General features: G+C 48.7%; 1 protein-coding gene across 1 annotated transcript in view; it reads left to right on the plus strand.

Annotated features, from left to right (window-relative positions):
* Positions 1-1,383: 1,383 nt before the first annotated feature.
* The window catches only part of GPR158 (G protein-coupled receptor 158), a 194,101-nt gene continuing 178,893 nt past the window's right edge, over positions 1,384-16,591 (plus strand). The window contains exon 1 of the mRNA XM_084860483.1: positions 1,384-2,572. Within this exon, the coding sequence (XP_084716609.1) occupies positions 1,692-2,572 (881 nt within the window). The 5' untranslated portion in view covers positions 1,384-1,691. The remainder of the gene's footprint in view (positions 2,573-16,591) is intronic.

Genomic DNA, 16,591 nt, shown 5'->3' on the forward strand with positions numbered 1-16,591 from the left:
TTGTGCCTTGGTTTGGGGCCAACATGCATAATGTTGATAGTGCATGACTAAAGTCATGACAGCATACATAAAATAGTTGGACTGTTCAGGTGCCCAGAAACGGTTCTGGCTGCTGGGTTTAACAAAAGCTGCACAGTGCTTCCGACATAGACTAGATGTCTGGTGGTATGGGATGGGGGGTTGCCCTCACAGTGGAGTGAATCTGCTACTCTCACAAGGACAGAATTATCACTGAAGTAGGATGTGGAAATATCCAGTATACATTTGCATGCATCTGAACGTTAAGAAAGAGAGAAAGAAAAGGAAGTAAAGGCATAAACCAGCCTGTGTTGGTTCCCTCCTGTGTTGGACTACAACTCCCATCACCCCCAGCCCAACACATCAGGAGGCATCAAGTTGGGGAAGGCTGTTCTAAACACTTCCCGCCACCGAACAGAATTTCGGCGTGTTGTTGCATCCCCCCAGATTTATTTTCTTGAAGTTTCTAAACTCCAGCCAGCAGGTGTCTCCATTCCGCTGGTCTCTGAAGCTCTAAGTATGCCTAGTTTCTTAATTAATTAACTAATTAATCAATCATTTTACCCCACCCCCACCCCTTTCTGGGACCCGGTGATAACAACCGAGAGATTCACTCTCTGGCCTCAGTTCTCGACCACCTTTCATCAACGTACAGGGCTACTGGGCGGGCAGCAGGAATTACAGCAGCTCTCTCGGCTAGCGCGGATCAGCCGCCTCCGGGCCAGATCCACCTGCGGAAAGCGCGAGCGCCGCTCCGCCAAGCCCGCAGGTGAAGAGACAGCCGCGCTCGCGGGAAGCGCCCCTCCGCCGCGCCGCTTCCAGGCTCAGCGCTCCACATTGTCTCTCTCTCTCTCTCTCTCTCTCCCTCCCCGCCCCCGCGGCTGTGATTGACAGAAGAGGCGGCCATGCAGAGCTGCAGGCGTCTGGAGCACACGCCTCGGAAGGCGGGCCGCGAGAGGGACGAAGGGGCTGGCCCGGGCGAAGCAGCCGAGGGAGGAGCCGCCGCCGCCGCGCTGGGCAAGCCGAGCGCTCCAGGCAGCGGCGCCCGCTCTAGGGAAAAGCCCCGCCCCGCGCCGCGCCGCGCCCCGCCCACCTCTCGCGCTCGCCTGGGACCGCCGCCGCACCTTCCTCCCTCCGCCTTGGGAAACGATGCCTGAAGCACTCGCCAGCAGCAGCCGCCGCCGCCGCCGGAGCAGCAGCAGCCGCAGCCGCAGCAGCCGCAGGAGCGACGGAGCGGCGGCTTCCGCGCGCGTCCGGAGGGAAGCGGGCGAGCGCGCCACTTGACCCGGCGATGGAGCCGCAGCCCGAGGGGGCCGTCGCGCGGCGGGCGGGTCTCTGAAAGCCCTTCCCGAGGGGGCGCCGCCCGCGGCGGAGCGGGGATGCAGGCGTAGGCAGGCCGGCCGGCCGGAGCCTCTCCCCGCCGCCGGACGGGATGTAGCCCGCGCGCTCCGCCGGGCGCAGCCTGCGCAATCCGCGGGACTCGTCCCGCCGCGGGAGGGCAGGCGCCGCCGCTACAGGTGAATCGGGCGCCCGCGCCCCGGGCCGGCGCGGGGCGGCTCTTCTGTTCTTGCCTGCTCATGCCGGGGGACTCCTGCTAACCTCTCCCTCCCTCCCTCCCGCGGGCTGGGCCGGATCTATTCGGACTCGGGTCTCCCTCGGCCGGGCGGAGGAAGATGGCTTTGGTGCGGCTGCTGCCCGTCCTCCTCTTGGCTCACCTGGGGTGTGCGGCCGAGGGCAGCCCGGGGCAGGCCGCGGCGCCCGGCAAGGGGAGAGCCGCGAAAGAGAGGGCGCCTGGTCCCGGTCCGGGCGAGAGCGCGGCGCTGCCTCCCTCTGCCGGGAGCAGAGCGGCGGAGGAGGGCAGCGCCTTGGCCCAGAGGCTGGCCCGGGAGGTGCCCCCCGGCGTGGCTGCTTTCCTCTACAGCGGCGACGCCCGGGCCCTGCGGCGGGCCAACTGCTCCGCGAGGTACGAGCTGGCCAGCTTGGCTGGGAAGGCTCGCCTGGCTTCGCAGCCGGCGCTGCACGGCGCCCTGGACACCCTCCTGCACGCCACCAACTTTCTCACCACCGTTCTGCAGAGCAATAAATCCCGGGAGCAGAACTTGCAGGAGGACATCGAGTGGTACCAAGTCCTGATCCGGAGCCTGCTGGAAGGGGACCCCAACATCTCGCGGGCGGCCCTCACGTTCAACTTGGAGCCCCTGTCCTCGGCCCCCCAGGTCTTCCTCCAAGCCAGCCGGCAGGACAGTCAGATCCTGCTGCAGGACTTGTCTTCCGCGGCTCGCTTCCTGGCCAACGCCTCGTCCAGCGAGACGGAGTGGTTTCACAGCCTGAAGCGCAAGTGGAGGCCCCACCAGCACCGGAAGCCCTCCGGACCCGGTTCTAAGGCGGCGGAGAGCAGCTTGAGGAGAAGGGAGGGCCACCCTGCAGAGAAGAGCCACATCAAGTGGTCCTCTCCGTACCTGGAGTGCGAGAACGGGAATTACAACCCGGCCTGGCTGGTGACTCTCTCTGCGGCTTTTTATGGGTTGCAGCCGAACCTCCTTCCTGAATTCAGGTAGGAGATCTGAGGTTTTGTTAAGGACTCTCCACCCCCCACCCCCATTCCTAGCAGATCTGAATAAGAGGCAACTTCATTAAGGTGGGTTTTTTTAAAAAAAGAAACCTAAGCTCAGGGGATGGAGCCATAGACTATACTTGCATAGCATGTCTGAATGGGCTGACACCTGTCTTCTTTTGTCCTTAGCTTGTGGCACAGCCTTCAGGGGTAACATTACTTTAAGTCATTTGCTGCACAATCCCATCTGTGTCTACATGGAAGTAAGTCCCGTTGAGTTCAGTGCATCTTATTCCCAGGCACATGGGTATGGGATTGCAGCCTGATCCTATTCAGAAGTTAGTTAATGGGATTTTCTCCCAAGTAACTGTGCATAGGATTCTCTGACATTAGAATGCTGTTTTCCAATGTCCAAGGCAAACAGTTAGTTTAAAAAAAAAATCAATTTGCAGCTCAATCCTATGTATTTTTACACAGAAGTCCCACTCTGTTCAGTGGTGCTTACTTTCAGGAAAGCGTGCATAGCATTGCTGTCTTGGATGCAAAATAGGAGCAGGAAGTATAAAGCTCTCCTTTAAAATTGGAGAGGTTCCTTCCTTTAAAAGAAACAAAAAATGTGTCTGGGCTGAGGTTAGTGGCATGCTCTAGAAGAAAACAAAGTTCTGTGCAATGGTTTTGCACACCCATCTGACTTAGGAGCTCAGGTGGCAGGGAATAGGCCTCGTGATCAGGAGTGTAAAGGATAAACAGAATAGAAAAGCAAGTCTATCGCCTCTCGTGATAACTTCCAGCTCCCTTGAATATGCCAGCTTAGCACTTTGGTAATGTTGCAATGAACACATCATGGCTCTATTCTAGATAAAGTTCATCAAAACTAAATCCCAGTGAAAGCAATGGGTCTTAAGTTAATCCTGAGTAGCATGAGACATTGGTTTCAGTGGGACTGGCAAGGCTCTCCTCTGCACTAAATCCCACTATGTTCAGTGGGGGTTACTCCTTAGTAAGTGTGTTTAGGACTGAGGCCTCAGTCATGACTAGCTTTTGCTGAATCAGGGCCCATGGCATTAAAGCAGCCCTCCCCATCCTGGTGTCCTCCAGATGTGTTGGACCACAGCTCCAATCATGCGGCAGGGGATAACGGGGGTTGTAGTCCAACATGTCTGGAGGGCATCAGGTTGGGGGAGGCTACATTAGTCACTTGACTCCCAAATTGCAGACAGTCCAGCCAGCCCCCCAAAGTTAACACCGTTATGTAATTTTGTTCTGTGCAGCTTAGCAGTTTCAATAATCTATTGGCTTTAGTGTATAGGGGCCGCGGTGGCTTAGTGGTTAAGATACTGAACTGCAGACTGGAAGGTCGGCAGGTCAGCAGTTCGAGACCCGAGTGCTGCGTGACGGAGTGAGCTCCCGTCTTCAGTCCCAGCTCCTGCCAACCTTGCAGTTCAAAAGCAAGAAATTGCAAGTAGATAAATAGGTACCGCCTCGGCGGGAAAGGTAACAGCGTTCCGTGCACCTCGGTGTTCAGTCACGCCGGCCACATGACCACGGAAGCGTCTTCGGACAGCGCTGGCTCTTCGGCTTAGAAACGGGGATGAGCACCGTACCCTAGAGTCGGACACGACTGGTTGGGGACACCTTTTTTTAGGCAATAAGCTTGCCTCTCACAGTTATTGCATTAATGGCAGCAGAGTAGTATAACTGGAGCCAGTGCAGCAAATGATTGATTAAGCTGTGATAGTTAATGTATAGTTATCATTAACTATGTAGAGGTGTTAATGATAGCCTTTTTCCCAGGCTGACTGTTCCGAGGATTCAGATCCGTGAGTTGTTCCAGCTGTGTGAAGTAAGCCACTATTCCCATTTTAGAAATGGGGATTTAGGACCAAGAGTAGACAGAAAAAAGTCCTACAACTCCTAGCATTCCCCAGCCAGCTGCGCCCTCAAAGCGATTTCCCTTAGTCTCAGCTTGAGCTGGGATTCGGATCTAGGCCTCCTAGTACCCCAGCTCCTTCAGGCCTGTCCAGCCAAAGCGCTGCCCCCCCCTTCATTTGGCATTGCTGCCTGATATGGATCTAGTATGTCTCGGAATTCACTAGGTTGGTGCTTCAGCTGTGCTATTGCTGGCTACTGCAAGTAGCTTTGAGATGATTTTTGAGGTGGTATTTTTAGTAAGTAAAGTAGGTGCCTACATTCGCTTTCTGTGGGAAGTGTATGGATTTATTTTCATGCCACTTCTGTTTTGGGAAGGAGCTGGTAAGCCCAAGGCATAATGGAGAAATAGTTGCTTACTGATATTAGCCACACACACAATATATGTACATGCTGCAATACAAACCATGGTATCCTGCACTTTTACATTTTGATCTGTTGGAACTACAGATGTATGGATTGTGTAAAATCTGCTCTGTCTGTTTCACGGATGGTTAGGCGCCTTTTGTTCCATTGTCCATTCACAGACGGATTTGAATTTTTTCCTGTTCTGAGGAAAAATACGCAAATAATTCCATAAGAAATTTCATAACAATTTACATAATTTACCTTAGTGCATAACATTTAGCGTATTGTCTCCCATTCCATTCAACTTTGCCCCGTGTATATTTACCAGTCTTAGCAGAAATGTGTGATTTTCCTATGAATAAATATGTATACATTTTGGGAAAGTAAAAAAGAAAAAAGATCCGGAAGTCCATGGACTCTGCCCGGCCTGAGGGGGATGGTCCACGGCAGAGTCCGCAGGTCGGTTTCTTAGAAATCCAAGCTCATTTTAGTCCATCTCAAATTTTTCCAGCATCCCTAATTGAAACAGTATATATCAAGAAAAGCTGAAGGCAGAGTTTCCAGATCTCTGTATGATGGAGGGATGAATTTATAGGAGGGGGAACATTATTCATTCTCTGTACCATCCTTGCATGGGTTCATATAAGAAAGTTACCCAAATAACTTCCAGGCATTTTATTTATTTATTATTTATAACCCACCTTTGTGCCAAAATTTGGTGCCCAAGGTGGCTGACAATAAAATATAGGTTAAAAACATCTTAATTAAAACATAACATAAAACAAATACTTTACAAGCACCACAAAAGAAAAAAGCAGCACCTAACGGATTAAGACCCCTTCAGTGACAGACGCAGACCAGCTTGCATGCCAAAGGCCTGCCTGAATAAAAACGTCTTTGCCTGTCAGCCAACTTAGCCTCTGTCAAGAAGGAGTTGCAGTGCCTGGGAGCAGCCATCGAGAAGGTCCCCTCCTGTGTCCCCGCCAAACATGCCTCTGATGGTGGCGGGACAGAGAGAAGAGCCATGATGGGTATCTAATGGAAAGACCATATTGATGAATATTTCAGATTATGGGTCAGCAAGCACTGGTGATGTGGAGACACGTGTGCACTCTAGGACCTTGGTAGGAGCCATCTGTATCTGGATGTGTTGTGGGATCCCTTTTGCAAAGTCACCTTTTTCTCAGGCTACTGTCACCTTGAAGACCCCCTCTGAGAGTTTATTGCATTAATGGCAGCAGAGTAGTATAACTGGAGCCAGTGCAGCAAATGATTGATTAAGCTGTGATAGTTAATGTATAGTTATCATTATCTATGTAGAGGTGTTAATGATAGCCTTTTTCCCAGGCTGACTGTTCCGAGGATTCAGATCCATGAGTTGTTCCAGTTGTGTGAAGTAAGCCACTATTCCCATTTTAGAGATGGGGATTTAGGACCAAGAGTAGACAGAAAAAAGTCCTATAACTACTAGCAGCTGTCTAGGGCAGCCTTCCCTGATCTGGTGCCCTTGAGATGCTTTGGTCTTCCAATTCCCATCAGCTCCAGCCAGCATGGCAGTGGTCAGGAATGCTGAGTATTGTAGTCCAAATCATCTTGAAGGCACCAGGTTGGGGAAGGCTGCTCTAGCGGTGCTTGCGTTGAACATTCCAAAAAGCAGGTAGACGTTGTCTTTTGCCCTCATTGATGCTGCCTGGTCCATCGTGGCTGTTCTTTGCCTGGCTTCCTTCCGTCCAGTCCAGGCTTCCTTCCTACTTTGCCAAGCGGCTACGTGACTGCTACCATTACTCCCCAGGTGAATTGGGGGCCGCTTTGGTTTCTTCCATTGGTGTTGCTGTCTGATTATGTCAGTCTTGCCCAACTTTGTGTCCTCCAGATGTGTTGGACTGCAACTTCCATCTTTCCCAGCCACCATTGGTTATGGTGGCTGGGAACAATGGAAGTTGCAGTCCAACACATTTGGAGAGCACCAGATTAGGGAAGTACTTGAGCATCTGTTAAAGTACCTGAGCAGCCTCAGTAAGCCTTTATGTTGGACTGGGAAAGAAATTAGTCCAGCTGCCAGGCTAACTTCCACTGAGTTTTTCAGAAGGCCAAATATCTGCCAACCTTGCTAGTAATAAAGGCTTGCGCAGAAACTGCCTCTGCCTCTTTAAAACCACTGGGTTGGATCCAGGATCTGCTTTCCTTGATAATAAGGGACCTTCCTCCCAATTTTGGGGGATCCCTCCCCTGCCTGTCACATCTCATCCCATTCAGCAGGGTCTACTGACTCTGTGTAGCATTTTCAGGGGATTGGAGGGATGGCATGGAAAGGAGGGGGCAAGGAAGTCCCCTCCGTCAGTGCAGTTGATCCAGTACAAATCTGGATCCAACCCTCCATTTTTCTAGATAAGTCTCACAGCTGGATGCCATTCACATGAGGATAGCCCAGGGCTTGACCAAGACATTTTGCCGCAGGATTTATCGCAAGGATTTATCTTGCAGACATATCTTTTCAGAGATCTCTGCAGGGTAATTTTTAAAAACTATGGACCCCTGAAGAAGGCCCAAAATACAGGGCTGAAACATGTTGGGTTACTTTGAGGAAGAAAAAGAGATATAGATATAGATATATATGAATTTGAGACTTTCTGTTTTTTTCCCATTGGGTTATTTTGGATGTTCTCCAGTTCTGTGTGGCCCAAGACATCTTGCTGTCTGCAACAAGGGACAAGATCCTCCCCTCCCCATTTCACACAGAGAAGCTGACTAGACTGGCAGTTGAGCCTGGACTGGCATTCTCATGGCATTGGGATGGTGTCTACCACCACACCTGAGGGCAGCAGTCTAGTTTAGAGGGTTCAGAACAGAGTGTGTGGCGCACACATCTCTGACCTCCAAGAGAGGGGAGTGGTCAGGGGGCTGAGGAGAAACAGTTGGTGCGGTACCACTGCTTCCCGCTCCCCCCAGCATCTGCCACCTGAGGTGGTTGTTTCACTGTGCCTAATGGTAGGGCTGGTCCTGGGATACTTGAAATCTGATTGTGTACTGTTGCAGTCAGCTCCGGCTCCTGGTTTTGGCGGGTCCTTGGAAGGCCACCTGAATGGCACCCTCCCTCAGTGAGTCTCCCTTCTCACCACCATTGTCACCAGTTGCTACCGCTCCTCTGCTTTCTCATCATTGCTACCACTTGCTTGTTTGACAGGCAGAGAGCCAGGGAGCAAGTAGGCAGGGTCATCTGCTGCTGCTCCTTCTCGCCATCTCTGTTGTCTGGACCAGAGCGAAAGGCAGGTGAACAAGCAGGTTGCAGTGGTGAAGAGGAGGTGCTCCCCCAGGGGGTTCTTGTCAGTAGGCCCCTGCTGGAGTGTGGGCTTTCAGCAGGTGCCCTACCATTCCTACCCTTGACACCGGCCCCGGTTGCAGTTCATGTTGGCGTTTCTCTTTCCCATACAAAGTATCATATTTAGATCAGGTTGAAGCAGTCTCGTAAAAGAAGCAGTCCTGGTCAGTGGGGCAACACTGCGGTAGTGCCAGCTGTCATCCAGCCTAGAAGCAATACTTTCCACACAAACTGTCCAGCAGAGGTCATCCTGGTAGCAGTGACAAAACACTTTCCTGCCTCCAAAGTTTAACCCCTTCTCATGGCACATTGACTCACATTTCCCACAAACCTTCCGACTTACAGTTTTGCTGTAAAATACCGTGGCACCCTCTGTGCCTTTGTATCTGGTGATTTTTCTCTCTCTCCTACTACCTTCAGCTTGCACATAATGTTAGGACAGCCGTGATTTGAAGTTGTAGCTTTTTCCTACCTGGAAAGGTTAGCATTTTAACTGGCCCTTTCAGCTTTGTTAAATTATGGAATTTGCTACCAGAAGTTGTGATGATGGTTACCAACTTAGGTCGCTTTAAGAGGGGATTAGACAAATCCAAGGCTTCTTGTCATAATGACTGTATAGAACCTCCAGGATCAGAGGCATCTGAATACCAGTCACTCTTCCCCTCAGATTCTTACAGCCACCTGGTGTGTGTGTCTATTTATCATGTTAGGGACCACATATTGCTATATAAGACAAGGGATGGTGGTGGAACCTCTTTCAGCCCAAAAACTGGATTCAGTTTCACAGAAGCTCTCAGGGGCTGCGTTCCAGTGGTGGGCTGGGCTGAAGACAAAAGCAGCCTGGTCAAAAAACCCAAATGTACCACCATATTTTATCTTAAAGCTCTAACTGCCAGTAACTAAGCATTAGGAGAGCATTTCAGCCTCTTAGAATGTGGAAAAACAGTCCAAAAGCTGGGAAGCTATCAAATGATTGGCAGTTGGAAGAAAGTGGGAGAACCAGAGGAAGGGGGACTTGGCCATCTGGGGAAACCTAGAAGGCTGGATTTGGCCCACAGGCTTGAAGCTGAACACCCCTGCTATAAGAGTCTGGGCCTTGTAATGGACTAGACAGAATCTTAAATGTTTTGTTGACTTATTTCTACATTGTTTGGCCTTTCACACACAGGGTTCTGAGTGAGGTACATGAGGTTTCCAGGCCTGTATATTGTTCAGAGGTATGTACAGGTATATGTACTTGTATATTGGTTGGATACTGGCCCAGTCCTCCTGGAGACTTTACAGCTGTGTGCAAATGGCCTCTTGAAATTTTCCACCCTATTTGTGGGCAAGGAAATTGGAGGGACCACTTCACTGAATTTCTCCACAGGGAGGAGACATTCTCCAGCAGATTCTCAGAGGTGGGGCACATCATTAGCAGTGGCAGTACTTCAGCTTCTTCTCTCCCCACCCTAAGATTTTGTTTTTTGCTTTTTTTGGCGGCCTAGTCACCATTTTGCATCCTCTACAATGCCCTAGACGTACCATCACTGTGGGGCATGGTGGGCAGTGGGAATGGCAGCTATCCCAAAGAACGGTGGAGAATATTCAGATAAAATTCTACAAGGTTGTGTCGTGTTTGATCATCCTCCCCCTTTGCAATCAACAAAACAGATACTTGTAGTTCAAGCTCTATTAGGGCTTTATTATGCTAAAGGCAAGCCTTTTCACAATGCACATTGAAGGAAGCTCTCAAACTCCCCCACGCTCTAAATGACTATTCTAAGATCTCTGTTTGGGAAGACAAACCACAGGGTAGTGAAGTTGCCGACAGTTTGCCCATGGACACCTACAGTCAAACCAGCCTATCGGTGATGCCCTTCCTTTAGGGTGGTTTCCTTCTACATTGGCTTCTAAGAGTGGCTATCCAGGCACAGCAACTTAGCCCTGTCCCTAACTCCGCCCTCTTCGACTTGCAATGTGCTCTGGCATCTCTCAAGTTGTGCCCCTCCTTATCGGAAACCTGGGTTCCTGCAGTGGAGGGGAGAGGTGGTGACTTTGCCTGGGCCATCTGTTTGTCAAGGCCTTGGGGGGATTCTCTTCCAGGCCTAGGGGGCTCTGGGGGATGTTCCTCCCCTGTTCTCTGATCAAGCTGTTCCAGCTCTGATTCAGAATCAGAGTCCTTAGAAATCTCAAGGAGCATGGGCTCAGCCCTGACAGTTAACTTTCTTTTTTCAAGGATGGGTGAGAAAAAAAAAACCACCCCTGAAAAATGTCTTCTGAGAAATTTCAGGTCAGCTCTAGTTTTCTTAGAGGGATTAGGAGGAGCACTCACACCATTGTCTGAGCCCAGTGAGCAAAGCTATATTATGAGGTTTCTTAGGTTAAGAAACACTGTGTCTGAAATCTAACTGTGGTGACCTGTACATAAACTCCTGCTTTTCACTACTGAGTGAAAATTTTAGCATTTCAGGGAATGGTGGGGAAGATTTGTTTGTAATCTTAACAAAAGTAGAAATAGGATGAAGAAATTTGGAAAGCAAAGTTATAGGATTGTGACTCAGAAAAGCCTCTCATATATATATATATATATATACACATACATACATACATACACGCACACACACACACAGCTTTTCCTATGCAAAGATAATCTGCTGCAGACATTAACTTCCCAGGTGACTGTAAAAATACATATAAGAAACAATGAATATATCTGTATGTACACTAGGTAATCAGTGCTACCTTTGGAGGTTAGGAGACTCTTTTTTCACACTATACTGGTAATGTATAAAAACAGGAACTTACAAGGGCTTGGATCCAGGATCTGCTTTCACAAGAGGAAGGGCTCTGCTCGTGTTTCTTTTCCAAGTGTGTGTTAGCAAATCATGAGCCTGAAATATAATTTTAATTTATAAGAGTGGGGTGGGGGGTGGGGAATCCATTCACAATCTGAAATTATAAAAACGAAGTGCAAAAATTATTATCATGTTATTATATCATTACCATTAATCACCACACATGTCTCTCAAAAATAGGCTTTTAATTTCCCTTTCTCTTTGTTGCTGAATGATAATGAAGCTTTTAAAAATTTCCAAACTCTTCTGTTAAGACCCTTAAGAGTAAAAGAAATAAAATATTCATCTTTCTCTCCTTACAAAATGCTGCACTGAGTCTTCCCCCCAGCAAAATGTCTCTATGAGCCATCTGTTAGAGACATATTAATGTTCTAGTTTACAAGCTCCTTCCCATTTAACTGGCTGGAATGAGAGAAATAACCTTTTGGTACATTTTCTTGCTAAGCAAGCATCCAACATCTGATATCTTTTCCAGTTTATCTTGGGGCTGCAGTATCCAAAGCAAAATATACCTACCCTTTAAAAGAGAGGGGGAAAATATCTGTGTAGCAGGGACATCGCTAATCCTAATCCTATGGGCCCCCAGCCCTGAATCTATTCCCCAGGGCTCCAGATCTATTCCTCAAAGCTCTGACTGTCGATTGGTGCCATGAGAAAGGGTCCCCCCCCCCCGCAGCTCAGTTTCCATACAGGGGATACGGTTCAAGGGGGATTGCAGCTGGAGAGGGAAACATTAACTCTCTTCTCTCTACTGGAGAAGGAAACGTTAATGCTCTCCTCCCTACATGCTGCACCCCCCCCCCGCCATCTTCCCCTGCATGTCAAGTAAGTTTGGAAACATACCCCCCCCACACACACACACATTTTCTACTGGTTTGGGATAATCTGGGGCAGGGTGCAAATGAAATGAAGAAGTTATTTATTTGAGATGATTTGGGTAGAAATTGAATTGGCTGGCTTTGGGTCTTGTGAACTTTAAAGAAATCCTAGTAATTATTTCTAAATTTACATATATAGATATAAACAACTTACGCAGAATTGATGCAGATCTCTGTCCTATGGGCCTGAGTCCCAAATCTTTTAATTGCCTAGCAGCACCCCTGCCGTGTAGCATTCTTCGCTCTTGGGAAATGGTTTGTATAGGCCAGGGGTAGAGATGTCAGAGAAACCTTCAATAAAACAAAAAGTGTTTGGATTTTCATGAGTCCATCCTTGGATTCTGCAGTGGACTGGCTTTCTCCTTTTGGGGCAGATTCCACAGACTTGCAGACTGTTTTTCTAACATTCCTAGGTTTTGTGCAAATTTTGCTGAAGAAAAATATGCAAAATTAAAAAACCAGCCAAAAATGCACATTTCCCCCATAGGCTAAAGCATGAAAAGGCACATTGTGCATTTTTGCATGTGCAAATTTGCGCAAATGCACGTTTGCACAAATTTTGGAAAAATCTGATTCTGTGTATGGGGGGATGATGCAACAAAAGGTGCTTGACAATCTGCAAAACACAGATGGAATGGATTTTACACAATCCTAGCCAGAGGTGGGCAAAAAGGATATCTGGATCTACTGGTAGATCTCTGGGTTCTTTGCAGGATATCAGCAGCAATTCCTGACTCCCAATTGTGTAACAACAAGCAGCAACAAAATGACCTCTCCCACCTGCAAAAATTATGTTGCTGAAATGAAGAAAGCTGGGAGGAGGGGGTGTAACCTGGAGTGAAGTCTTGTGTAGAAGGACTGTGAGGTCCATTCAGTTCTGGTAATCAAGAAAAATTTGTGGGCTCAGAATGCTTTAATTTAAGTGTATATCTTTTGCACGAGGCTCCAGTTGTTGGAACTCAGGATTCTAGTACAAAAACAAACCCCAAAGTAGATCCCACAAGCCTAAGGTCTGCCTGCCTCTGGAATATAGGCCGTGTTATTTCATAGACCCCAACAATCCCTGTTTTCTAGGACCTGCTCTTGGTAAATACTTGCCCCTAGTTGTTCTAAATGAGAATTGATCTCATGGTCATTCTTTGGGTTCAACTGCCTGCCCCCTGGTCTCTAGAAATCAACAGGGCATTCCTATACATGTCTACTTGGAAGTAAGCTTAGCAGCAGAGCTTGATGGGACTTGCTCGCAGCTAGATGAGTGCAGGATTGCTCTGCCATCTTGGAGGAGGGGGCGAGATGATGTATCTTGTCTTGAATGCACATGCATGTAGATGCCCACACGTGAATGCTATGGTGGTGTGTACCAACAGACTTGGCATGTTGATGATGCTCATTTTTTTTAGCCCGATAGCTACTCTCCCTAACCCCTAACATATCTTGAACCTAAAAAGCAAAGTAAAATAAAATAAAAACGTTACTGGCTCTTAAATCATAAGGAACATGGAAAGATGCCTTATACTGAGTCAGACCGTTGGTCTACCTGACTGGCAGTGGCTCTCCAGCACTTTGGGTAGCTCCTTTAGAGTTCTGACTGAAGCCCACTTTGGGTTAGGGGTGGCGGAGAATTTCTCCACGAATCTCGGGGAGGCCGAATGCCAATGCATTCGGCCCCCCGAAATTGGCGGTGAAATTCTCCGCCCCCCCTGGGATGGGACTTACCTCCCTCGAATGTCCATCTCGGCGGTGGGTCCCGGCGGCGGTTCGGCAGCAGTTTGTCGGGGGCGGGGGCGGCGGCTGGTCTTCCGACCGGCTGCCGCCGCCGCCATTACAAAATAAAGTAAAAAACAAAACAAAACACATGATAGGCTACATAAATCGTTACATAGCCTATCACGGGTGACTTTGAAAAAAAAAAAAAAGCGCGTACGCAAATGGCGGCGCCCATGGGCGCCGCCATTTGCGTTCCTTATTTGGTCCCAGGTAGTCTACGTAAAGATTTACGTAGACAATGGCGAAAATAAGGGCAACGCTATTCGGGGGTAGCTATTCGGAGGGAACTTCGGGGGGAGAACCGAAGCACCTCCCCCCCACCGCGAAGCAAGCTGCGGGACCAGGTAAGTGCCTTTCATACATCCCTACTTTGGGTAGCTTCTTTAGAGTTCTGACTGGTTCTGACTGAAACCCAGAGTGGACTCACTGCCCTACTGAAATAGGAGCCACCAGCCTCCACTGACCAAAGGTTTAAATAAATAAATAAATGGATGGGTGATTTGGGCAATATTAAAATGGTTTTTTTCCAAACGCATCCCTATTTCCATCTGTGAAATGTTTCGGGGGGTGTCACACCCCAGTCCTTGACTTTGGTTGGGTCATGTTTATCATCTTCTGTCTTTCCCACTGGGGTCTGCGTCAGTGCAGGGAATCCCAGAGAAGGCGAATATAGTGAGAAGCAGAGAATGACCAGGAATATCCCCCTGCCACTCAACCCATGTGTAAACACTGGCCCCACTCAGACCAACGGAGCAAGCTTTCCATAACCAACTCTAAGCCTACTACATCCATTAGGGTTTGGCCCACATTGGAGACACCGTCTGCAATGATGCTGCTCCCAGGAATGGCCTGACCAAACTGGGACCAGGATATATGTTTATTTAAGATATTTATAAACTGCCTTTCATCAAAAGATATCAGGTTGGTGAACAATAAATACTACAAAAATGGTCATGCAACCACAACATTCAATTAAAACAGTAAAATACCATCTTACAATGGTGTTGAGGCAATAAAAAATACAGTAAGGCGTAGTGGCTGATTTAAAATGCCAGGCAAACAGAAATGTTTTGACCAGGCGCTGAAATGATTGCAAGGTTGGTGCCAGTCGCAGCACCTCTGTGGGGAGGTGGTCCACAAAGAGAACCTCGTAGCAAAGAAGCCTCTTTCCCTAGTTGCCATGTTACCAGTAGAAGGTACTTTGAGAAGATCCTCCCCTGCAGATCTTAAGACGTGGGCAGGCTGGTGTAGTATATTGGCCCTCCTGGCTTGCCATAGCAGAAAGTGCCTGAGTCATGTTCGGCACTGCCTGTAGCAGTCTGTAGCATGGCCTGTTTTCAGCAAGCCTAATTTATTAAGGGCACAGTCTTATCAGATCCGCCCTAGGTAGTTATAAGCCTCCAAACCAGGAGGCTTACGTGTATCCAATGCAGAGCGAGAGGTGCATTGCACCTTCTGCTCCGCATTTTAGCTTGACAAGCTTTTCTGCCCATCTAGCAGAGGCTTTGGGAAGGGGGAGGGAAGGAAGCTGGGGTCAGCAGGGGATAGCTCATATCCCCATGCCCCTAGTCTCCTCCCCTCCCCAACCACCGACACATACCCTTTCCCCCTCTGTGAGCTCATGTTTGTGAGCTCGTAACAGCAGCTGGCGCGGTTCTGTCTACACCAGCTGTGAGGGGACGGGGTGGGGAGTGCGGGTTCCTGGCTCTGAGGTCGGAGCCCTGTCTCTGACCTTGGATCCAGGAAACCAAAATATCCTGTGTCCCCCCAGATGCTGTCTAGGGACATAGGATTGCTCCCTCCAGCTGATGTTGGCTGTTTTACACCCTCTGTGTGGCCTTTTCCTCATGATATATTTTACTGCTGACAAGGATGGGATGATGGGAAGGTGACACAGAGGATGTAAGACTACCAACAACGGCTTTAATAAGTACCAGCACCTTGAATTGGGACTGAAAGCAAATAGGCAACCAGTGCAGCTCCCTTAGAATTGGTGTAATATGGTCCCATTTGGCTGCACCCAGTTACACTGTAGCAGCCACATTCTTCCCTAGTTGATGCTTCCAGGGCAGCCCCACGCATAAGCATTGCAGTAGTCCAGTCGGGAGGTTACCAGGGCCTGGACCATCATGGCCAGACTATACCTATCCAGGGATGGTTGTAGCTGTGAACCAGCCAAAGTGGGTAAAAGACAGTCTGAGCCTATAGTGACCAAGCCTGATTCAGGAGTGTCCCCAAGGATGGTCTGCTCTTGTATGAAGCTTCCTGCTCTTTCGCAGGTACTGACTGCCACCTAGTGAAGTGAGTCAGACCGTGACTGAGGATCAGGCCTTCTCTGTGGTGAGGTTCTCAAGCTTTTTGATGAATTGAGAGTTAATAAATCACCAGGCCCAGAAGGCATTCATCCTAGGGTTCTTAAAGAACTCAAGTATAAAATTACTGATCTTCTAACCAAAATGTGTAACATGTCCCTAAGATCAGCTTCCGTACCAGAGGATTGAAAGATTGGAAACACCAATTTTTAAAAAGGGATCCAGGAAATTACAGACTGTTTAGCTTAATGTCTGTTCCAGGTAAATTGGTTGACAGCATTATTAAAAATAAAATTAGTTAGCACATAGAAGGACAAGCCCTGCTGAAAAAGAATCAACATGGCTTCTGGAAAGGTAAGTCCTGTCTCACTAACCTTTTAGAGTTCTTTGAGAGTGTCAACACATGGACAGAGGTGATCCAGTATACATTGTTTACTTGGACTTCCAAAAGGCTTTTGACAAAGTCCCTCACCAAAGACTCCTGAGCAAACTTAGCAGTGATAGACTAAGAGGAGAGGTCCTCTTATGGATCAGTAACTGGTTAAAGAACAGAAAGCAAAGAGTAGGAATAAATGGTAAATTCTCCAAATGGATGGATGTAAGGTAGTGGGGTCTTAGAGGGATCTGCA

The sequence above is a fragment of the Heloderma suspectum genome, chromosome 5 (genome assembly GCF_057233095.1).
Source record: "Heloderma suspectum isolate Gila_16-S chromosome 5, 16-S_ref, whole genome shotgun sequence".
Taxonomy (NCBI): Eukaryota; Metazoa; Chordata; class Lepidosauria; order Squamata; family Helodermatidae; genus Heloderma; species Heloderma suspectum.